The sequence below is a fragment of the Acomys russatus genome, chromosome 6 (assembly GCF_903995435.1).
Source record: "Acomys russatus chromosome 6, mAcoRus1.1, whole genome shotgun sequence".
In the NCBI taxonomy this organism is placed as follows: Eukaryota; Metazoa; Chordata; class Mammalia; order Rodentia; family Muridae; genus Acomys; species Acomys russatus.
Window position 1 is genome coordinate 27,977,036 of NC_067142.1, and position 24,875 is coordinate 28,001,910.

The 24,875-nt window shown below is 39.9% G+C and overlaps 1 protein-coding gene across 1 annotated transcript in view; it reads right to left on the minus strand.

Annotated features, from left to right (window-relative positions):
* Window positions 1-24,875, minus strand: part of Dars1 (aspartyl-tRNA synthetase 1) — a 52,764-nt gene that overhangs the window by 15,422 nt on the left and 12,467 nt on the right. Inside the window, exons 5-7 of the mRNA XM_051147318.1 lie at window positions 6,855-6,957; window positions 3,230-3,310; window positions 1,919-1,978 (exon numbers count right to left, since the gene is read on the minus strand). Coding sequence (XP_051003275.1) covers window positions 1,919-1,978; window positions 3,230-3,310; window positions 6,855-6,957 — 244 coding nt within the window. The remainder of the gene's footprint in view (window positions 1-1,918; window positions 1,979-3,229; window positions 3,311-6,854; window positions 6,958-24,875) is intronic.

The window sequence follows — 24,875 nt, forward strand, 5'->3', positions numbered from 1 at the left end:
CAAGTTTACAATGAAACTGTTAATGGTACTGAGTTTTTCAACATTCTGACAATAAGTATTTTTCTGTTGTGTTTGGCTTGTGGCTTAAAAACAAAAAACAAAAAAACTCGATTACCACCTCAATTGAACCCACTAAAGCTTTTGCTTATGGTCTACAGACTTCTTTCCAGCTAATGGTTTGTTTATGAAGGCAGTTTACAGGGACGGTTATAACCTGGACTGAGGAGTGAGAGATGCAATGAACATTCCTTACCTGAAAATATGAAATAATCTAAAATCAGAATCTTTCTGGACATTGATATGATGCTACAAGCAGAGAAATCCACACCTAAAGACTAAGCTTTATGCAGAAAGTTAATTTATAATATCGTATATAAAATTATCTTCAGACTATGTATACATATAGATTCAGTGAGTTCAGCCCCATCTCCAAAGTATCTCACTATGTACAAATGCATAATTCCTAAATCTGAAAAGACTCAAAATATTTCCAGTTCCAAGCACTGCAGACAAAAGACATTTATTCTGTCATAGAAATTGGATAGAAAGCTATTTCTAAAATTATACCTCTTTTATTCCAATGAGCTTTAAAAAAAAAAAAAGTCAGGTTGATGTAGAATTTATAATCAAGTACAAGTAACCTGTGTAATAAAAACTGGAGTCACTGCAAAACTACAATTACATTACTATAATAAGGAAACCAGCAGAGCTCAGGTTAAATCCCAGCCAAGATGCTCCAGCATGCAGGCACTATAGTATATGATAAAGGTGTCTCAGATTGAGAATGGGTGGGTTTGAAGCACCACAGTGTCAGGCCAACGGTTACCACACACCCAGGCCACTCCCTGGACAACCTCAAATCTATGTTAAAAACCCATTAACACATGAAATAAAAGATGTTTATAAGAATCAGACAAACAACATGAGTGAAATAAATGCACAGTGCTTCCTGGTGGTGTAGAGCAACAAGAAGGGAACATACCCTACCTCGTATTTTAGCCAACATGGCCTTAGTACTATTAAGATCTCCAACTTTACAAGAAAAGTCATCTGGATATTTTATTTATTTTGGTTTTTTTTTTGAGACAGAGTTTCTCTGTGTAGCCCTGGCTGTCCTGGAACTCGCTCTGTAGACCAGGCTGGCCTTGAAGTTACAGAGATGCATTTGCCTCTGCCTCCCGAGTGCTGGGATTAAAGGCTTGCACTACCATGCCAGGTTGACACTAACTGTGAACTTTCTAGGAGATTAGATTTTTCCAATATAAATTAAAATGGAGAAGGTTAAAAAAAAAAAAGAAAAAAAGGACAGAAAGCAAATAGTAAGGGACACTAAGTGTACTACACACAGAAGAATCAAAGTCAGAAAAACTTGGGGCAGCAAAGAACTCAAGCATGAGATAAAACACTTAAGCAGGAAGATGTGGTCAAGCATTAAGAAAGAAAGATGACAGATCAATGATGAAACCACTGAACTCTTTCACTTGCAACCAAAAGGGAAACAGAAGCCCCACGAGAGGACAATGTAAACCACGACAGACAGTGACTTACTTCTTCATAACAATGCCTGTCTCCACCTGGTTGCACTAAATTGTATTAAGTTTCTTTCACATCTCATAGAGATTTAATGGTTGCATTTCCACCTGCTGTCTAAGCCCATATAAAACAGACATCAACTGGAAGCCATCCAAACATTGGCCTTATAATCATCTGTTATTTTCAAACAAATCAAGTCAGCACCTGGTGAACTGGTACTCACCTGCTTGTGTTACTGGCAGCTCTTTGTAGGAGAAGGGTCAGTCAGAGAGGTACACTATGTCTTGCATCATGATACTTACACACAGGCAAGTGGCAATTAGCTTTATGGTATCCCACCCATCTCAGTGTTGACATACCACAACAACAAACAAATGAGGCGTACCCTGAGATCAATGACTCTGTTGTCTAATCTTGTATCCTGGTTAACAGTAGCTCTTCCTTCCTAAAAAAAAGGAATGGGATGGTAGTGAGAAAACCAGATTTTACCAGTATTTTGAAGTACACAAGCATGTATATACACCCCACTCTTAGAAGTCGTATTTCCTTTTTAGTGAGAGATGCTCTCTATGTTATGTTAATATTGTACATGGAAATCAAGGAGCTAAGATAATGAAGAGAATAAGAAGAACCCAGGGAAAAGTTGCTGTTAGAAGGCAGAGATGACGCTGGTGAGGGTGTGGCACACCTTTAATGCCAGCACTTGGGAAGCAGAGGCAGGTGATATCTGTAAGTCTGAGGCTAGCCAGAACTACATGGTAAGACTCTGTTTCAAATACACACACCACACACCAACAAAAGAGAGAAGGGAGTGAAGGTAAGGGAGACTTAGACTAGATATGGCTCAGTGGGTAAAGCATGTTATTAAGGTATGAATATTGGACTTAGAATCCCAATTATCCCTGGCTGCACTCTGTGGAGCCAGCTAGACTAGCTTAATCTGTATATCCTTGGATGTACTGGAACTTGCTCTGTAGACTAGGTTAGCCTCAAACTCAGAGCTCCTTCTGCCTCTGCCTGGAACTAACAGTGTCTCTTTCCATTCTCACTCATGAGTGTGCTAGGAACTTTGTAAAAGCTGTATGATTGATAATTTCTTAACACCATGAAGCCAAGGACCATATGAAAACCTAGAAGTACACATAGTCAGACATTTACAAACTTTGTCCATATCTAACATGATGTCCCTTATAACAGGAAAGTTTTGTTTTGGAAAATATAAAGTATGTTTTGGCCACTTTTACTTTTTATTTAAAATATATTCAATCATGCAATATATTTATACTAAATTTTAATAAAGTAACACTTTAAATACGGTTTTAAACTTCAATCCTATAAATATTGACAGATATAAGACGTCCCAGCTTAAGGGGGTTACCTTTTATATTTTTAAGAAAATAAAAAAGATTTTCTTTCCTTCTGGATTCTGGGACTCTGGCTGCTAAATAAGCCTCTACCACTGAGCAATATCCCTAGCTATAAAATAAATCAGGACACCAAAAGAAGCCTGGGATATGCTAGTGTAAGAGTAATTTAATTGAACCGAGGCCTCCCAAATGCTAGATAAATCCTCTACCACCAAGTCACATCCCCAGTCCCCGACTCAATTTGTAGGTACACTTAACACAGCCAGGGCAATGGATTTCCAATGTTACAAACTACCCAGAGCAAGCACATAATGTGACATAAACTTTACCTCTTCTCCTTCCACTTCAGGCCGAATGGCATCATCCAGCTGCAAGGGCAAGCGAGGTTCAGCCAAACTGATCACATAAATCTGAAAATGAGAAATTGATAAACATATTAAGAAGTAAACAAGCTGGGCAGTGATGGCGCACACCTTTAATCCCAGCACTTGGAAGGCAGAGGCAGGCAAATCCCTGTGAGTTTGGGCCAGCCTGATCTACAAAGTGAGTCCAGGATAGACAAGGCTACACAGAGAAACCAAGTCTCCAAAAAAACCCAAAAAAGTAAATAAAACCTGCTATCTTCTGTTTAAAAGGCAATCTACATGAAACGACGTCTGCATACATCTTTAACTGAAACCACTTGATGAAATAAAGTAAGATGATATCCCACACCTCCACACACAGGGCTTCTCTGTGTAACCCTGACTTTCCTGGGATCATTTTGTAGACCAAGCTGGCCTCAAACTCAGAGATCACCTGCACCTGCCTTTCTCAGTGCTGGGAGTACTGTGTGTTCCACCACACCAGCAAGGATATCCATTTTAAAGAAATACTTTTGTGTGTGTGCATTAATGTTTCGCTTGCATGTATGTCTGAGTGAGGGTGTCGGGTCCCCTGGAACTAGAGTTATAGATAGTTTTGAGCTGCCATGTAGGTGCCAAAAATTGAACTGGGGTCCTCTAGAACAAGTCAGTGCTTTTAGCCACTGCGTCATCTCTCCAGCCCTGATGACATCCATTTTTAATCTATGTTACAGGGATAACATTGTTGGCTCTATGGTTATTTGAAGTCAATTAACATAACACAAATACTTTATAAGCCCTAAGTACACACCAACGTAATAAACAAGGCCTAGCTGTATCAACAAAAGCTGTGATTAGGGCAATCAACCCCAAAGCATCAATTAAAATGGGATCTGTCACAAGAACCAAAGTGTTAATGTAGGAGTTGCTATTACTGCTGGCAGTACTCAGCCACTGCTACTACCATGACCAATTTCAGCCCCGCTAGGCCACACCCACCTTCCATTCTCTATTCTTTCTTGTCCCCATGACAGTCTCCTCTCATCAAACATCACACCTCATTTCCTGCTGTCTGGTCAGGAGCTGCCACAGAGGATGTTCTTTTATGTTGTTCAATACTCACACATGCTAATTTTATATTTTAGTGATAAAAATCAGTGAGTTCATGACTAAGACAGGATTTTCTGAGCACCTTTAAAAACATATTACCTTACCACTTGCACCTGAACTACGGTTAGTAAACCTGGTGAGTCACAAAGGGGAATTACCTTCATTCAGAGATGTGTCAGAAGTCTTTATTGCAGCCACACTCAAAAGTAGAATTAGCCATCATGGTTCCCTACACCCAAGTTTTAGGCTTCCTTTTGTTAACAGAATTTTGACCTTCAAATCCAAAACTGGAGAACTCAAGAGCTACGACTTTCATAACCAGTGGAAATTCACCCTTTCCTTCACTGAGTTTGAGTTCACAAAGTACTTGGCACAAAATAAATACAAGCAGTAACTGTTGGATGAATACATAAGAGTAAGAGACAGTCAATTCCTTATGATACAATTCAATACTTTGTAAGATATGAGGCTGGAAAGATGGCTCCAAGGTTAAGAGCACTGGGTGTTCTTCCAAAGGTCCTGAGTTCAATTCCAGCAACCACATGGTGGCTCACAACCATCTATAATGTGATCTGGTGCCTTCTTTTGGACTGCTGGCTCACATGCAGGCAGAATACTGTATACATAATAAATAAATCAATCTTTTAAAAAATGATACTATATTATGGCAAAATTAGTATGTTCCTTAAAAAAAAAAATGATTATTGACACTTTCAATGTGAGATATGTGCTCTGTCAATGAGATAGATCCCTCCCAGTAAGAATTGTAAAAAATACAAGGTTTTTTAGTTATTAAGTTTTCGTTAGTAAAGTACTGAAAACATGTCAGTTGGAAGAGAGTGGTGGGGTATCTTGTCAATATAAATGGACTTAGACTCAACCAAGAACAAAATAATGTGTCAGCTCAGCTCAGCCTAAATACATGATTTTTGCTATTTCAGAGTTTCATGACAATTAACTCCTATTAAATATAATTTCATTCCCAAACCAGTGTGGGCATAGATGTGCTGCTCTCTCTGAATCTGCCAATCTGTCTTTCTTCTGCATGCAACTAAGTACTGCACTCCACCTCTGTGGGAAGGAGTCTCTGTGGATATGCTCTTCAATTCCCTCAAGGTTGAGGGACAGAAAAAACCATCCCATCTTGAAAACTATTTAAACAAACATACACTGATTTATTTATATGAATGTGTGCCTCATATGAACACTTATGCTTATACCACAGGACACAAGTGGAGGTCAAAGGACCATTTCTAGGAACTGGTTCTCTCCTTCTATTAAGTGGTTCCCATAGCACAAACTAACTGATTCAGTAATTTTATATTTTATAACAATTTGTTGTTGTTTTGGTTTGTTTTCTTCCAAGACAGGGTCTCACTATGTAGAACAGGTGGCCTCAAACTCACAGAGAGGTCTACCTACCTCTTGCCTCGCAAGTGCTGGGATTAAAAGTGTGCACCACTAGGAGCAACTACAACAATCGAAAATATACAGAGCCGGGTGTGGTGGAGCACACCTTTAATCCCAGAACTCAGGAGGCAGGCAGGTGGATCTCTGTGAGTTTGAGGCCAGCCTGGTCTACAAAGCGAGTTCCAGGACAGCCAAAGCTACACACAGAGAAACCTTTTTTTTTTTATTTAATTTTATTAATTTATTCATACTACATCTCAATGGTTATCCCCTCCCTTGTATCCTCCCATCCTCCCTCCCTCCCATTTTCTCCTTACTCCCCTCCCCTATGACTGTGACTGAGGGGGACCTCAAGTCTCTTCTTGGTAGCCTGCTATCCTTCCTCTGAGTGCCACCAGGTCTCCCCATTCAGGGGACATGGTCAAATATGAAGCACCAGAGTTCGTGTGGAAGTCATACCCCACTCTCCACTCAACTGTGGAGAATGTTCTGTCCATTGGCTAGATCTGGGTTGGGGTTTGAAGTTTATGGCCTGTATTGTCCTTGGCTGGTGCCATAGTTTGAGCGGGACCCCTGGGCCCAAATCTGCCTATCATAATTTTCTTCTTGTAGGTTTCTAGGATCCTCTGGATCCTTCAACTTTGCTATTCTCCCATGCTTCTCTCATCTAGAGTCCCAATAGGATGTCCTCCCCTCTGTCTCAGTTTCCTGGTTAGTGAAGACTTTCATGGGACATGCCCCTTGGGCTAGTGTGCAGATATAAGTGAGTATATACCATTTAACTCTTTCTGCTTCTGGGTTAACTCACTCATTATGATCATTTCTAGTTCAATCCATTTGTCCACAAATTTCGGGAATTCCTTGTTTTTAATAGCTGAGTAGTAAGGAACCCTGTCTTAAAAAAAAAAAAAAAAAAAAAAAAAAGCAAACATACAGATTTGATATAAAACAATGTAATAATTACTGAAATCTATACATAATATTATATGCTCCCTCTTATTCTTTTCTTGTGGTGCTGGGGGATCAAATCCAGGGTACCATGCAGGCTAAGCTCTATCTCTAGTTAGCACTGTACTAGAAAATGAGTTACCTTTTGGACATGCAATTCAACGTCTTGCTGTGTACAGCTTCCAATTTTCTGATTTACTTTTCTCACAATGCCTTCTACATCAATAATACTTTCTTTGTTGATGCTGTCAAGATAAAAAAAAATTTCAATTTTAATAATCTCATTAGAGGCGTCAGAATTCACTTGGTATTGAAGCAGCAGAGTGTGTCAAATTATTCTTCAACACAGGAGACACTTTCAATAAAGCCAGCTTCTTTAACCTATTTAAAACAACCTGTATTACACAGTGCACCTTGTGAGATTCCTTTAAAGAGAAGACTTTTTTAAAAAAAGATGCCACAGTTTAGTAACCATTTATAAGAGACTTGGGACATAAAAAACAATAGGACCAAGTGAGCTGTGAAACGTAGTAAAATCTCTGAATTATTAAAGAACCCTTTCCTTCTTATACTCGAGATTCACTAAGATCAGCATTTCCTATAATAAGAAACAGTGGCTTCAATAAATGCAATTACTGTTATATAATGGAATTAAATAATAGAAGAAGGTCAAAACTAAAAAGTTTTCTAAGTAATAAGAATATTAGGGTGTTACTCTGCAATTGCACCTTCACTGCCTAAGGTTTTTATGCTCACCTTGTCCCTGGATTGTAACTAATAACCTGACTGTGTTCTCACACTTAAGGAATGCTTGCATGACATTTAATATAATACAAGTATAAAACATCTGCATCTCAGCTGGGTAGCAGTGGCACACACCTTTCATCCCAGCACTCAGGAGGCAGAGAGATCTCTGTGAGTTCAAGGCCAGCCTGGTCTACAAAGTGAGCCCAGGACAGGAGGGCTACACACAGAGAAACCATGTCTCGAAAATAAATAGATAGATAGATAAACAAACAAGAAAGAAAAAAGAAAAACAAACAAACAAACAAACAAAAAACCCCAAAACCAGAAACACCTGCATCTCCTGGGCTGTCGTTTAACAAGCCTGAGTTGCAAATACTAGACACTGAAATTCTGAAGCAGAATTTTAGTAAGTTGTCTATTAAATACCCAACCATTTTCTGATTATTTCATATATAGACAAGAAAAGGTAGCCGGGCATGGTGGCGTACGCCTTTAATCCCAGCACTCGGAGGCAGAGGCAGGCGGATCGCTGTGAGTTCGAGGCCAGCCTGGTCTACAAATTGAGCCCAGAACAGTCAAGACTACACAGAGAAACCCTGTCTCGAAAAACCAAAAAGAAAAGGTACAATTTGAAATGATGATCTCAACTAGTTTTTTGTTTTGTTTTGTATATTTCTCTATGTTGGAATGTGATAACCTATTTTGTTTTTAAAAATGTAAAATTTAGTCATAAGCTGGGAGACAGAGGCAGGAGGATCTCTGTGAGTTCAAGGCCAGCCTGGTCTACAAAGCGAGTCTAGGACAGCCAAGGATACACAGAGAAACCCTGTCTCAGGGAGGAAAAAAAAAAGAAAAGAAAAAATTAGCAGTCACAGAAGAGTTTCCTTCATTTTGATGGAGAATTGCATCTTAGTAGTTGTGCTGTTACTAGACACTCTGGAAACCACACATTGCTACCTTTACACCAGAACACCACAGTGCTACAAGGTAATCTGCAAACTACCTTTTAAAAAGAATTAGTAGGCCAGACACTGCTGGTGCCTCTGATCTCAGCACTTAGAAGGCAGAGGCAGGAGGATCTCTGAGTTCAAGGACAGCCTGGTCTACAGAGTGAACTCCAGGAAAGCCAGGGCTACTCAGAGAAACTGTCTTAAAAAAAAAAATTAACAGTACATGTATCTTCTCTCTTGAGTATCCTGGACCACAGCCATCACTGAATTCCTAGCTATAGAAAAATCATAATTTGTAATTAAAAAGTAAGTGGTAACCTCTAAACCTGGATCAGGATCTCTTTACTATTAAAAGCATTTCCTGCCAGGCGTGGTGGTGCATGCCTGTACTCCCAGCACTGGGAGGCAGAGACAGGTGGACCTCTGTGAGTTCAGACCAGTCTACAAAGTAAGTCCAGGACAGCCAGGGCTATACACAGAAATCCTGTCTGGAAAAACCAAACCAAAACAACAATAAAAAAGCATTTCCTGACATTGGCAGTGCAGTGCCACTCTGTCTTATAACAGCTGCCTCATCTGCATGCATGAGCCAACCTGGTGCCTGAACAGATTCAGGGCTTGTTTCGTGTGTCTCCAGGAGGAAAGTTTTTTCCTTACTGATCAATACAGTATACTGGTAAGCAAGCTACTCCAACCATAGTGCCACTCAATCTTCCTGCTGTTCCTAAGCTCGTGGCTCTTTGGTTTTACATACTCTGACTCCCATGTACAGGCCTTTAATAACCCTCTGGACCTTCTGTTAGCAGAGAGCCTTCTTCAAAGTTACCTTTTTCCCAGACACAGGGTTTCATTATGTAGACAGACCTGGTTGTCCTTGAACTCAGAGAGTGCCTAGTAACAGTGCTTTAATAAAAAACAAAACAAAACTAAACTAAAAAAACCCCACCACACTGACTTATTTTATATGCCTGTGTGTATGTTGTGTGTAAACCTGTAGGAAGCCCTGGGTAAGTCCTAAGTCAATGTGTGTTTGTTGACATGAACACAGCCATATCAAGGACCCCAAAGCCTCAGACTCATGAGAAAAATAGCAAAGTCTTCCTCTGGTCCATGTGCAGATGTTGACAGTATGTACAGAAAATGTTTACCACAGCTTACCCCCACTAGGTATTTAGCCTGAAGACGACTCCTCCTAAGATGAGCTAACCCTCTCTCCTGGATCCAGCTATCTACTATAAACCTTTCTTCCTGGATTAAACTGTATAAGCTACCTTTCTGTTTACCTCTATAAAATAAACATGCTAAACTAACACCTGAGTGCTGAAGTTTTTCCATCAGAGTCCAGTTCACCCAATCCAAGCTTTTCTTTTCTGTGTCCCCGTGTTTGTCTTTCTTTATTCCCTCACTCCCCAGCCAGGCCAAATACCTGGAACCATACAAGGACTCAGCTTATATAATCGCATGAGTGTAGAAGTCAAACGACAATGTGGGGAAGACAGTTCTTTCATGACCAGGTGGGTCCAAGGGATCAAACACTGGTCGTCAGGCTCGGCAGGAAGGACCTTTCCTTACCAGACCACCTTGCTGGTCCAATCACTCCACTTTTTGTATTTATTTTTTAATATTCATTTGTGTGTATGAGTGTTTTGCCTGTATGTACATATGTATGTATGCATGCCTTGTGCCTACCTGGTTCCTGAAGAGGCCAGAAGAGGCAGAGTTACAGATGGTTGTGAACTGCTAGGTTGTGGGAACTGAACCTACCTGGTTCCTCGGGAGAGAACAGGTAGTCTTATTTATAAGAAATCTCTCTTCTACCCCCCAACTCTTAACAACTGAGTTTCACAACAGTTTTCTTCCAGAAAGACACTGAAATGTGGGCAAAGATTTTCTGCTTAGAACTGGCTGGAGATTTCCTTACTAGTGCCAGATGCTAAGTCTCAAACCTGGGACAGATGGCTGAGGTGCCTATTTAACATATCAAAAAGAACCTGTTGGCCAGGAAGCCAGGTTCTCTGGATTTTTCCAGGGCTATCCTGGTGGGTGTCCCCCACCTCCTACCATGAACTCTCTACTGCTCTTCCCTATATAATCCAACCATTTTGGTTACTCTTTCTTTGTATTTTTGGGCCTCTTGGCTGCTGCAACTGGTTACCCTTTCCCCTCTCTCCCGTCCTCACATCACACGCTCCCAGATGTGTCTGCCTCTGGCTATGTCTATAATAAGCATTCTCTCCACCATACCTAGGAGCAATCATGTTCCGTTTTCCTTTAGGATAGTCGTTTCTAATATCTTTATACACCTAAATTTATGCCTTTATTTACCCCTATTTGCAGAAATGAATGAATTTATAAGGGAAAAAACAACAAGAAAATTCACTTATATTAAAGGACTAGCTTTAAAACTTGCTAGTAGAACCTGTAAAAAATATTTTTCTGTGGATTAGTATGTGTATATGCACATAGATGCACACTTACAGTCAACACAGAACTACCACCAATATAATTTTTACCAGAGGGGGTGCGGGGGGGTGTTGTTTGACATAGTTTCACAAAAAGCCACGCTGGCTTTTAATCATTTTATAGCCTAGGTCTGCCTCAAACTCCTTATCCTTCTGCCCCCATCTGAAATGACTGATGTATACCACTATACCCAACCCCATTCTAACTATATGATTGTTCACTGACTGACAAGTAAAAAGGCAGTGTACATGACACAGTCTGCTACCAGAAAGACAACGAACTAGGAAGCTTTCCATTTCACACCTAAAAACAAACATGCCTCCATGTCCACATTTTGAAAAAGTATTGTATCTATCAGGTAACTAGAAAGCTTGCATTTTACAGAGAATGTGCAATGCAAAATAATCCCTGGTAGAAAGCAAAGGAATTCCCAGGAGCTGTTTTAGTACAGGAGAAATGGATGAAGTAAATTAAGAGCATGTTTTCAAGAGCTAAGTCAGCTGTTTTATTATTAATGGCTGAAACACACTGTCACTGCATTCTATGCATTGTATTCTATGCCTTTTTCATTCTTCAACTACTCTTTGTCTCTCTCTATAATTAGTCAATAGGTAAATAAGATAAATTAGTACAATCTCAACATCAAGATATTCTTAAGGAATAGGCAAAACAGATTTCATGCCATCCGCTAGGAATGGCCAACCACCAACTTAAAACTTTAGTTATAACCAAAACTTTCCATAGAATAAAAATTGCAAAAAGGATCATTCTCTATAGTTTATAAAAGCCTTCTATAATTATTTTGGTTTTGTTTTTAAAGTATTGTTATATAATCTATGTTGGCCTTGAGCTCATGGCCCTTAGTTTCCTGAGTGCTAGGATTAAAGGTGTGTACCACCATGCTAAGCCATTTCCCATTTTTGGTGGATCAATTTATTGAAACACAATCCATCCCCTGTCCTAGTTAGGTTTCTGTTGCTGTGATAAACGCAATGACCCAAAACAAAAACAAAAACAAAAACAAAACAAAACAAAAAAACCACTTGGGGAAAAAAGGTTTATTTCATCTTTTAGTTGTAGTTCATCAAGAAGAGACTCGGGGTAGGAACTCAAGGCAGGAACCTGGAGGTAACCTGAAGCAGACCAGGGAGGAGTGCTGCTTACTGGCCTGCTCAGCTTGCTTTCCTTACACAACTCATTACTATCTACCTAGGGGCAGCATAGTTCACAATGGGCTGGACCCTCCCACATGAATCATCACTCAAATAAAAAGCCCTGAAGGCTATTCTGGTAAGGGCATTTTCTCAACTGAGGTTCCCTCTTTCCAAATTATCCCTGCAGAAGTCTCGGTGACTACCATGGCCAGCAAAGTGATGATCTGTGGGGAGGCAACATGGTAGTTCATTTCAGTAGCTGATGATGGTTCAAACTCCAAACTTCAGGAATCTGACACCCTGGAGTAGTTTATTTTAGAGCTATGTAAGCACATCAATTTGGTGAAAGTTTTCCTGGTGATAATTACCTTAATTGTTTTTTTGTTTTTGTTTTTTGAGACAGGGTTTCTCTGTGTAGCCTTGACTATCCTAGACTCACTTTGTAGACCAGGCTGGCCTAGAACTCAGTGATCTGCTTGCCTCTGCCTCCCGAGCACTGGGATTAAAGGTGTGCGCCACCACGCCCGGCTATTAACTCAATTGTGTATGCACAATAAAGCTTAAGTCGTGACTATATTGAGACTCTTTGTGAAGGCCATGTGATATCCTCCATAAAAATGGGGTCTATAGGTTGACAAGCTCAAGATAAGGGTCTGGAGGATCTGTACGGGCTCAGCCACACAGACAGCACAAAGGTGACCAGGTTATTAATCATGTCCTCTCCCCGCCTTCTGGTTGGACAAAGGGTTATGCACCCCTCCACTCTGAAAGGACAGCCTGTGTGTTTAATGTTCCTGGTTCCCTAGCGCTTATCTGTGAGCACAAGGACCTCAATTCCCCCAGACACTAGCTTGTATTGACAAAAATTGAGTTGTACAATTGATCTCTTCTCCACTTCATACATAAACATACCACCATTAAGTCATAACATTTCTTTGTCCCCAAACCTCATGTTAATATTAATATTATAATTAATATAAGACAAAAATAACTTTGAATGTACCAAGGTCTTAAAACTTTCAGTTATAGGGCTAGAGAGAATACACCTGGTGGTTCTTCTAGAGAACTCTATTTAGATTCTAAGCACCCACAAGCTAGCTCACATCTGCCTGTAGTTCTAGTCCAAGGTGATCCAACCACCTTCTCTTAACTTCTGCAGGCACCAGGCAGGCACACAAACATTCATGCAGACAAAACACTCATACACATTAAGTTAAAAAGAAAAAATCCAGTTAGTTAAGCCCAGTACATTGAAATTGATTATAAGACAAGTGTCAGTGAAGCAGAATACGAAGGTGTCAGCATCAACTCCTTCTCACAACTGGGATCTTCAGAGACATCAAATGCCATAGGTGACACAACCTTCTGAAACACAACACTGTAAGAGGCCCTGTGTTTACCCAGAATTTAAACAGTGGAAAGACTCAGATACTTTCTCATCCTTTCAGATAAAAATAAAATAAAACTAGGAAAATATAAATGGATTGAAGGGAAGTAGGAAGGAAGGAAGAAAGAAGAGAAGGAAAGGAGGTAAAGAAGCAAGGAGGGAGGGAGGAGAAGAAGAATGAAGACAGGACGGACACAAAGATGGATTAGTGAATTTTCTTTCCCCTCAATGGGTCAAAGTACCCTGGAGATCATTGGGCAAAAGAACAAAACTCATAAATGCCATGAAAAGGCTCCTATCGGAGTATACAGTCGGAAAGTCATTGCTCAAATCTTCACTTCTGCATAGGAGTTGGATGAAAAATCATTATACAGCACACAGCTCTAGTCAGAGAGGTGTTGACACTGCATGCACATCAGAAGAAATAAACCCAGCAGAGAAAAAGACTGCCAACCTTTCTTACTGCCGGGTTACAGGGCCAAGAACTAACTGTCCCACCCACCTGCCTTCCATCCACCCGTATTTTCTGTATTTCTTTCCGGAGTATAAAGAATCACTAAAGATGGGTATTGCAAATATTTGTAATCACAGGTGGCTGAAGCAGGAGGACTAATGTGAGTTAAAAGACACCCCTGAATTACAAAGTGAATTAGATGCCAGTCTGGGGTATAACATGAGATCCTGTAACCTATCTGAAAACATCAAACCAAACAAAATCTCCAATTTAGACAGTCACTTATCCATGAATAACAGAAGCAGCACAGTTTGTTCTTAGGATTTTAAGCTATTTACTGGCTGTGCTGGGCTAGAATCTGTGGCTTCATCACTCAAGCTGGGGAAGTATTTTATTTAATACTGAGCCCCATTCCCAGCCTTTAAGCTATTTTTTTTTTTTTTTTAAGTTTAGAAAATAAGGCTTCAACACTTTTTTTTTTGAGTCGGCCGTGGTGGTACACGCCTTTAATCCTAACACTTGAGAGGCAGAGGTAGGAGGATCACTGTGAGTTCGAGGCCAGCCTGTTCTATAAAGAGAATTCCAGGATAGCCAGGGCTACAAATAGAAACTCTGTCTCCAAAACCAAAAACCAAAGCAAAACAACAACAACCACTTATTTTTTTGGGCGCAGTAGTTGAGCGGACTTGCTGCTCTTGTAGAGGACCCAGGTTCAGTTCCTAGCACCTACCTGGTGGCTCACAGTTCAAGGGACCTACCACACTTTATGGCCTCCATGAGCACCAGGCACACATGTTGTGTAGTTAAAAGCATGTAAGCAAAACACTCATACACATAAAAAATAAATTTAAAACTTATTTTTTTAATTATGAAAGAATACTTATTATCCAGATTCAAATGCTAATCCAACTTCATCCTCTATGGTCACTGTTTTCTATTTGGTGCATAACTCTTCCACATTTTTTTTTCTCATTTGCAGAGAATATGGAATGCTTTTATAAATTTTATGTCATCGTTCCATGGTGTTTTGTTGAATTCCATCTGTATTTTTTTAAGTGCTAAAGAAGCTTAATACACTTTTATTTTGTAGCTCATAAAAGTCATCTTACTATGCAAATCTCTAAAACATTGCCCCATTATTGCTCAGCCATTTCCTTCTAAGTCTCAGTTACGTGTGAAGTGCTTTAACATGTGTATATCATTCACGTTACACACGCTGATAAGGTGGGTAGGCATTATCATTTAAAGATGGAAAAAACAGACTCTAGAGGTTAAATAATTAGCTGACCACAATGCAGCTAGCCACAAATAAGTCAAAGGTTATTTGTTACTGTCTCAAAAAACGGCACTAAATTTAAATATCTGAGTGCATCTTCACCACACTTGCAAATAATACACTTTGATTCATAAGACCTTACAGGCCTCAATATTCCTCTAAAGTTCATGTGACACTCAAGTAAACGGGCTATCTGCTAAGAGTTTTCCAATGTCCAAGAATCATAATATTCCCTTCTGCAATAGTACTTAATACAGTTTGATGCCCTAAAATCACCAACTTTAGCAGAGCTTAGCACACTCTTTGTATGAAATGGTAAGTCACTAGTTATATTTAAGCTAGGTGAATTAATGCCATAAGCCACCCGGGAATTTCTGACTCCAGATTTTGTGTGTGCAAGACCCTAACATGGTGCTCATGAGGTCACAGAACTTGGGAGTGTCAGTCTTTGCCTTCTAGTTTGTTTGAAACAGGATCTCTTTATATAAAATTTCCTGCTTTGTACATCAGGTTAGCCAGGCAGAACTTTCAGGGACTCTCCTGTCTTCAACCTCCCATCTCCCTGCAGGGTCACAGCCTGTAGGATCTGGGTTACTTTTCACATGGGTGAGTCAAATTCAGGTTCTCAAGCTTGTATGGTACAGCAAGTGCTTTATCCATTGAGAAAGCTTCCTAGTCCTAGGTTTAATTTTTTAAAAAAATTACGAATTGCTACGTACAAGGGTGTTTTGCCTGCATACCATGTCTATGCCTAGTGGTCAGAGGGCAGAAAGGGTGTCAGATGGCCTGCAACTGGAGTTAGAAACAGTAATGAGCTGCCATGCAGGTGGAAATCAAACCCAGTTCTCTGTAATAACCAGTTCCTTTAACTGTTGAGCCACCTCTCCAGGCCTTCTATACTTTGTTTGTTTGTTTGTTTGGTTTGAGACAGGGTTTCTGTGTAGCCCTGGCTGTCCTGGAACTGGCTCTGTAGACTGGACTGACCTTGAATTAGCAGAGCTCTGCCTGCCTCTGCCTCCCAAGTGCTGCCTATATTTTTACATTTTAAAAAATTAATTAATTTTTAAATTTTATGTACATTGTATATCTGTGGGTGTCAGATTTTAGAGTTACAGACAGTTGTGAGCTGCCATGTGGGTGCTGAGAATTGAACCCAGGTCCTTCAGAAGAACAGTCACTGCTCCCAACTGCTGAGCCATCTCTCCAGCCCCTTAAAGTATTTTTTACAAGTACATCATTATCCAAAATTTCAGTGTTGAAGTGGACAGAACTACATACAGTTGTTTCTTCCCTAGCAGCTAAGCAATTTGCTCCAACAAAGAATCACAGCATGTAGGTACAGTGTTCAAGCAGCAGCAACCAATTACAATGCAAAGGCTCAGCCGAGGCCGCCCACTTATCCAAGTGGACACTTAGCTTCTCTGAGCCTCAACTCTAGATGGCATCCACTCTTACCAGAGAACTTCTAACACATCTCTGCAGTTTTTAATCTCTTTCCCCTTATTGGCCCAGGTTTAACCAAGTGTCTGTTCCAGAGCAGGTCCTACGTAAGTTTTCTAAGTCAGCAAGGCTTCTGAGTACTATTTGTTTTTCTATTTCCCAGCTCTAACAATTAATGTGTTTAAACAGAAAAATTTACACCTACCAGCCAATGAAATATCTATTTTAGGTGGAATATCTCAAAGGAAAGAAAATAAACAAAACTAGTATGTAACTAGGTGACTCATTAGAGAATGAGGAATATACTTATGACTCATCAGCTATCAATAAATCATTTAACCACAATGACTAATACAAAGAAAAATAAAGTTAAACACATGTATTTGTGCACAGTATAAGCTGTTTTCAGAATCAAAACAGCTTGATGTTTAAGGTAAAAGGAGTGATGGTGAATAAGCATGAAGAGCAATACATAATTTTTAACTTTAAAAACCACCAAAGAGAGGCTGGGCGATCTCTGATTTCAAAGTAAGACACATCTACATAGCAAGTTCCAGGCCAGCCTCAAACAAGACACACATCCAAACTACTAGCCATATTAGCTATAGTTCTTTGAACTTGTTGCTATAAGCTCAGTCTGAAACCTCAAAAACTTACATTTATATTAACTGCTGTCCTCTATAACATCGGATACTGAAAGGCTTCCTGGGCACTTTACCAAAAATAAATAAATCTGACTGTATAAGACTTAACTGTGGGGGCTGGAGTGATGGCTTAGCGGTTAAGAGCACCATCTGCTCTTCCAGAGGTCCTGAGTCCAATTCCCAGCAACCACATGGTGGCTCATAACCATCTATCATGAGATCTGGTGCCCTCTTCTGGTATACATGTAGGCAGAACACTGTATATGTAATAAATAAATAAATCTTTAAAAAAAAAAAAAAGTTAACTGTAAGCCAGGCGAGATGGCGACACCTGTAATCCCAGCACTAGGGAGGCAGAGGCAGGTGGATCTCTGTGAGTTTGAATCCAGCCTGGCCTACAGAGTGAGCCCAAGACAGCTAGGGCTACAGAGAGAAACCCTGTTTCTTAATTGTAACCAAATACAAATTACCCTGTAACTTTTAAATGACACTGAATTAAGAAAAAGTATGACTTCCTGCTCAACTCTTTCAGAGAATCAGGTGACAATGTAAAGTGAGGTCTAAAGCACAGCCTTGCATAAGAGAACATCCTCTGCTTACAGAGAAATTTCATTTACAGAAAGACCATCAACCATTTCAGACACTCAATTAAGATTCTAGCCTTAAAATCCCTATGGAGTCAGATGTGTCAACTTCCCTGTGTAATTCATGCGGTTGCTTCATTTTTCTATTCATTCAGTCACAAGAAAATTGATCTTTCCAACAGATTGATTAAAATGATCTGCTCAAGCATCTTATGGCACTGAATCTAATTAGTGAACCAACTTTTGGGTGTGAATATTGATAAACTAGATGATCTCAGGGCACATTTTCCTCCATGTTAAAGGGCAGTGTTTTGGGTTCCCCCCCCCAAAAAAATTCAAAAGCTCAAAATTAGCAATACATTTTAGTCAATAAAGTGAAAGACAAGAAGCTCAGATTTAATATCTAAAGTAAATGCTAAGATCATTATCTACTTAAGATATTAAAAGGGACCTTGAATTTTGCCTTTTAAGTGATTAGGAAACCCCAGCTGGAACTATCTGATTTGGTATTTTTAATAGTGGAGTCCTAGCTTTTCTCCACCTGGTAAAAGGCCAATGGGAATAGGGTTAAACGCAGGGCTGTATGGAATTAACACATAAATGCCATTCTCTCTCCCACTTTCCTGTATAAGAGTTCATGTTTTATTGTCCAGTGGCCTTGGGCTGCAGTCTTCAAAATGGAAACACCTAAAGAGCCAACAGTGTTCAGGTGCTCTTTCTGCAGTAAAATCAGCCACAAGCATTTCATATGTAAAAACTGACCCAGGAGAGAATGAAAACCAAGTGAAGATTAAAAGTAGCTTTTTCCTCATACACATATTTTTGGGTATTATTTTCTAAACCAGATTCTGGCAGAACTGTTAGCTGGCCCACTCCCCAAGCAGCTGGTTTCTCCCAAACAATGTGCTACAAAATACTCTTTTCAATCACTTCGTGCTCCTTTGGCCCTCACATTTTTTATGTCAGCTGAAATCATAAGTAGGCTTTAGTTTTACCTAAGCACAACCTCCAGAACTGGTTTAGAAGCTGGTCGTGTGCTGTTTTGATCTTAATAAGCAGCCACTGCATATTTTGCAGAACTCATTGTTTTCCATTTTTTTTCTTGTGTTATAAATTAAAGGATAAAAAGGAAAGAGCCTCAAGAATTTCACTAACTATTGAAAGTACTAAAGTCTGTAAGTCTTAAATCTTGAGTGCCACTATCAGGTAGACTATCTAGGCCCAGCTGAGGGACAGATCCTGTCACACTTCACCCAATGTCCTCAGTGTGAGATAAGCACCACTCAGAGCAAGGACCTTACAGGTAAGAGGAAGAAGCAGCAGCAGAGGGTAAGGGAGTTGTCTGGATGAGGAGCAGGATGATGGGGAGCACGCAGGAAGAGTTCTAAGATCACGATGATGGAGCAGTAGGGTTATTTCTACTCAATTCCAAAAATGTTGAAGCCATCTTCCACTCCTATTATTTTCCTCATTTCACATGGGAGTAATTAGTTAGCAGACAAGTAAGACCTTTTCCAAGCCGGGCGTGGTGGCGCACGCCTTTAATCCCAGCACTCGGGAGGCAGAGGCAGGCGGATCGCTGTGAGTTCGAGGGCAGCCTGGTCTACAAAGTGAGTCTTGGATGGCCAAGGCTACACAGAGAAACCCTGTCTCGAAAAAAAAAAAAAAAAAAAGACCTTTTCCAAGAAGACAATTTTAATGTGACACTTGTTTAAGAACAATGTTGACAACATAATTTTGGGGTGTCTATGCTAGGCATCACCGATAAAAAATACAAGGCCAAAGACCCCAGTGGTACTATGGGTGACCTCAAACATGAAGAAACATTTGGACCACATGCCCTGTGGCCTGAGTTATTAGCCATACCCATTTGCACTTGATGGCCTACCTTCCCTCCAATTCCAGGCTACTTCCATAACTGCTTACAATAGCATAAGCTACGTCTCTTTCTCAACAAAACAAAAACAAACAAACAGATTTTTTTCAAGGTAAAGTACCATATTTACTATTTGTGTATTTATTAACTATCCAACATTTGTAAAATTGTTCAACCTACCTTTAAAAAGTCAAGTTCTTACCTTTTAAAACTGTGCTATTGATTAGTTTCACATTAACCTCACTTACCCATAAGCCATGATCTTATCGTACAATTCATGTTCATTTTAGGGATGTGGATGTCACACAACAGAACTGACAATGTCTTAAGTCCCACTTTAGAAAAAAATATAATTTTGGGCTAGAGAGATGGCTCAGCTGTTAAGAGTACTGACTGTTGGTCCAGAGGACCTGGGTTCAATCCCCAGTACCCACATGGCAGCTCACAACTGTCTATAACTCCAGGAACTGATAACCTCATACAACTTGCAGGCAAAGCATCAATGCACATATAATTTTTAAAAATTAAACAACAACAACAACAACAAAAACCCCCTGTAATTTAAAAGGATGCTAATTTCTGAATGCACCTGGAACACTTGCTCTAGGGGGAAGAGAGAACAATTTAGGAGGTAGGTTGCTTGTACAGCTGTGCAACAAATACTTGCAAGGCAGTACAGAGAACCAGACCAGTCAGCCAGCAGACACTCATGGCTTACGGAAGCTTAGCAAAAGGCAAACTATTACTTTGAATTCTAAGTCCACAGTTGCATTTTCCCCAGTAGTCGTATTACCACACAGCTGCCTCACTGGCTGATTCTGCACATCAGTCCTCACAATGGGAGAGAGGAATTGTAAAGTACATTGCTGAAGGCCGTCCTGAAAGAACAAAGGCCAAAGCCTTACCAAAAGTATGTGGGATTATTAGATCTACCTGGTAACAGTAAGGTTTCATGTTTACAACTATTAAAATTTTTTTTATTCCTGAAATTATACACAAAGTGACTGTCACTGTAAACAAACTCAGTCACAACTCCTTTTCTTCCATTGTTTTTGCAGCATGCTTTTGAACAATAGGGTGAGTGCCTGGGAAGGCACTTATACTTTATAAAAGAAACAAACTCATTAGTATTAATGTTAGAAAACTTAATTCCTCCTTTGGAACTGTCTTTTGTATCAGTGAATTAAATATATTTTCCTTTGCTATGTAAATCAGAGTTCTAATGCTGTGACAAAATATTTAACATAACAACTTAAAGGCCTCTGCAGTGGCTTTCAGCGTCCAGGCCACCCTGGTGGGAAGGGCATCTCCAGGCGGTTGTCTCCCCCAGTCTGTCTCCTCTACAAACGCCTGTAAGGTGTTTACCTTATCTAGAAATGGGCTTCACTTATTTCCTGGTTCTTTTACGCATCTCAGTTACTACACAATTTTATATATGTATATGTTTTAATTTTGTTTTTTTGGAGACAGGGTCTCACTGTGTAGGCCTAGAACTTATTGTGTAGATCAGGCTGGCCTTGAACTCAAGAGATCTACTTGCCTCTGCCTCCTGAGTTCTGGGATTAAAGGTGCATGTCACTCACTAAGCCTAACATGATAAATTATATTTTTAGAAGCTTCCCCTCTGATTTGGCTCTGAATAACTTAAGAGACAGTGTCTAACAAGGAGACGTACACTGTGGAGGGCTTTGAGCTAACATCATGAAGAGGCAAATTGATATAGAGGCTACAAAGTGAGCTTTTGTAAAACCTTGGTTAAAAAAAAAACCAAAACCCCGCCCCCCACCCAAACCTCAGTTATTTTAATCCTATATTTCCTTTGTTAAAGAGACACAGACAGAGACTCCAAACCAAACCAATACTACAACTCATCTGGAGTCTGCACCAATGTTCTTAAGAAAACTGTCTTATCAAGGAACCCAAACAACTACCAGTTATCACTGTGAGACTTAGTCACAAGAATCCTCATTTCTTACAAGGTAACAAAAGCCATCAATACACCTACTATTAATTGTGCTGGCTTATCGTCTTTTTTTTTTTTTTTTTTTTTTTTTTTCTTCAAGACAGGGCTTCTCTGTGTAGCCCTGGCTGTCCTGGACTAGCTTTGTGGATTAGGCTGTCCTCAAACTCACACAGATCTGCTGCCTCTGCTTCCCAATGCTGAGATTAAAGGTGTGCACCACCATGCCAGGCTCAGCTGACTTAATTCTTTAACATAGCAAAAGGGCAAAAAGTTATACAATTATATATAATCTAAGTACAAAACTGGCTACATCACTTGTATATAACTAAAGGCTTTAAACTGCAATAGCTTACCTTTCTCCATACATTGCTAACTATATAAAGTCTAATTTTTAACACACATTAAATAATAGATAAATCCTTAAAAAAAAAATTCAACTGTTGGGTGGTGGTGGCATATGCTTTTAATCCAGCACTCCGGAGGCAGAGGTAATAGGATCTCTCTGAGTTCGAGGCCAGCCTGGTCTATAGAGTTCCAGGACAGCCAGGGCTACGTGGAGAAACAATTAAAAACAAAAAACCAAAACCAAAACAAATATCCTTACAGTTTAACTGTTAAGAATGCATGCATGCTATCTAGATCTTGATTGAGTTCTACTTCATAAACTATAGATATAGAATTACCTATATCCTTCTGTTTAAAATAAAATCCATTTCTTGCATTTGTGAAAAGGTAAATGCCCATGGGGTCAGAGGACAACCATGGGTATCATTGCTCAAAAGTCACCAACCACTGTTTTGAGAAAGGGTCTCTCATTGCTCAGAGTCTTGCCTAGTACAACAGGTTGATCAGCGAGCCTCAGGGATCTTCCTGTCTCTACCTTCCTAGAGTTGGTATACTAAGAAAACACCATCATGCCTGACTTTTCTCAGTGGGGTCTGGGGATTGAACTTAGGTATTCTTCAAGTACTTTATCAACCAGCCAGCCTAATTAACCAGGACCCAGAAGGGCTTGTGGAGATTAAACACCAACCAAGGACCATGCATGGACTGGACCCTAGGACCCCTACACAGACGTAGGCGACTGGCAGCTCGGGCTTCATGTGGGTCCCCTAGTAAGGGGAGTGGGGGCTGTCTCTGACACGGATTCTGTTGCCTGCTTTTTGATCAGGCCATAGGGAAAGAGGATGTGCTTAGTCCTGCTGTAACTTCATGTGCTGGGGTTTGTTGGGGAGGCTCCCATTTTCTGAGGAGTAGGGGAGGTAGGGAAAAGAGGGTGGGACTGGGAGGAGAGGAGGAAGGGGGATATGGCCAGGATGTAAAGTGAATAAATAATAATAATAAAAGAATTTTAAGAAAAAGCCACAGGAAAAAAAAAGAAAAGAAAGAAAAATCATTCTTGACTATGACTTCTACAACAGAAGCCTGGCCTTTCTTCAATTTATAAATATAGGACATTGGTAAACTGCATTCTGTTCGGGAGACTACTTGTAAGTACTTCTACCAGCTAGTAAGTTATGGCTGACAGGTCAATTACTTGTTTAGTTACCAGGAATGCCTCAAAGATCCAAACAATGTGAATTCTTTTTGTTAGCTATCACATATACTGACTGCCCATAATCAATGTGAGGCCCCTGAATGAATAATAAGTGTCAATGGATTTTCTTTTAAGACAGGGTTTCTCTGTGTAGCCTTGGCTGTTTTGGTACTCACTCTGCAAACAGGTTGGCCTCAAACTCAGAGATCCACTTGCCTCTGCCTCCTGAGTGCTGGGATTAAAGGAGTGGTGCCTCCCCCACTCAGCTGTGGGTTAATGGATTTTTCAAAAGACTTTTCAACTACAATATTTTCTTTAGAAATCTAATACTGTAGTTATAACAACCTAACAGAAGTATGTGCTATGTAAAACCATCAGTATCATTTATTAGTTTCCCAGAACTAAAAAATACGTAAAGGCAAAAATCCATAGATCTTTTTGTCTGAGGTTGATTTTTATCTAGTTTACCTAGTACTATTTTAAGTATATTAAATATAATTTATCATGGCCATCTGTTATATCTATGGCCATCTTTTCCATTTGTACAGAAGGTTTTCTACATAGATACAGCTTATCTTTAGGGACCAGAGCCATTAATTTAGGTGTGGACACACTGACCCTAGATGCTGGGTGGAAAAAGTATTTCATAAGCACTCAAGCCTGTGAAAACAAACAAACCTCATGACCAGAGAGACGACTTGAGTGGGTCTCTGACAGCAGGTCTAAGACCAAGGAAGAGGTAGGGGCTATCACACTAATAGAACTAAAACTACTAAGTTTACCAGTGAGTTATGAAATTCATAGTGCTGAATTTTTTAAACATAAATACAGGCATTACCCTGCAATAATAAAACTGATCTAAGTAAATCTCTAAACCAAACCCAGCTGCTGAGCACTTGACCATCTCAGGGCAGCAGGCGAATCTCTGTGAGTTCAAGGCCAGCCTGGTCTACAGAGTGAGTCCAGGACAGCCAAGGCTACACAGAGAAACCCTGTCTGGAAAAACCAAAAAAGTAAAGATCTTCCATGCATTCCCCATGTCTCCTTTAATCATTTTCATGGGAATACTAAATTAAAAAGAACATGCTAACAAAATGGCAACATTATGAACCATAAACAAAACTCTCATTATCTTAGAATCAGAGCATGAAACCACTCTTCTTTCCTATCTCAATGTTGTCCTGCTTAATGCAAGCCAAACAAAACAATGTGCTTCTATAGAGCTCTGAGCCAGACAGCAATTCCGTTGCAGCTAGGGAAAAAGCAAGTTTTATCTCCTTTTTCCCCTTGACTCTTTGGTGTCAAAGTTAAAAGTTGTAACACTGTTAATACATGCCTGACTTCCTTCATAAGAAAACCATCTGCAAAAACAATTGTCTTATTTTATGTACTTTTATTAGTTAGAAAACTTGTTGCTCATTATGCAAATCTCAAAGGGGTGGGGGAAGGGAGGAAGCAAAGCTCTGCAAACAGCAAAATCAAGTTGCTGGGCCCTGTTGAGGATGCCAGGCTCTTTGTTGCTCTACTTGAAAGTAATGTGACTTGTCTGTGAAGAGTGCAGCTTCAGCACTTCCAAATGAATCACAAGCCTGTGCTCCATATTTTCTCCTTTGTGAGTTTAATGTATTCAAGCAACACTGAACTGACAATTTAAATAACTACATTTTTAAACAAACGAAGCATTGATG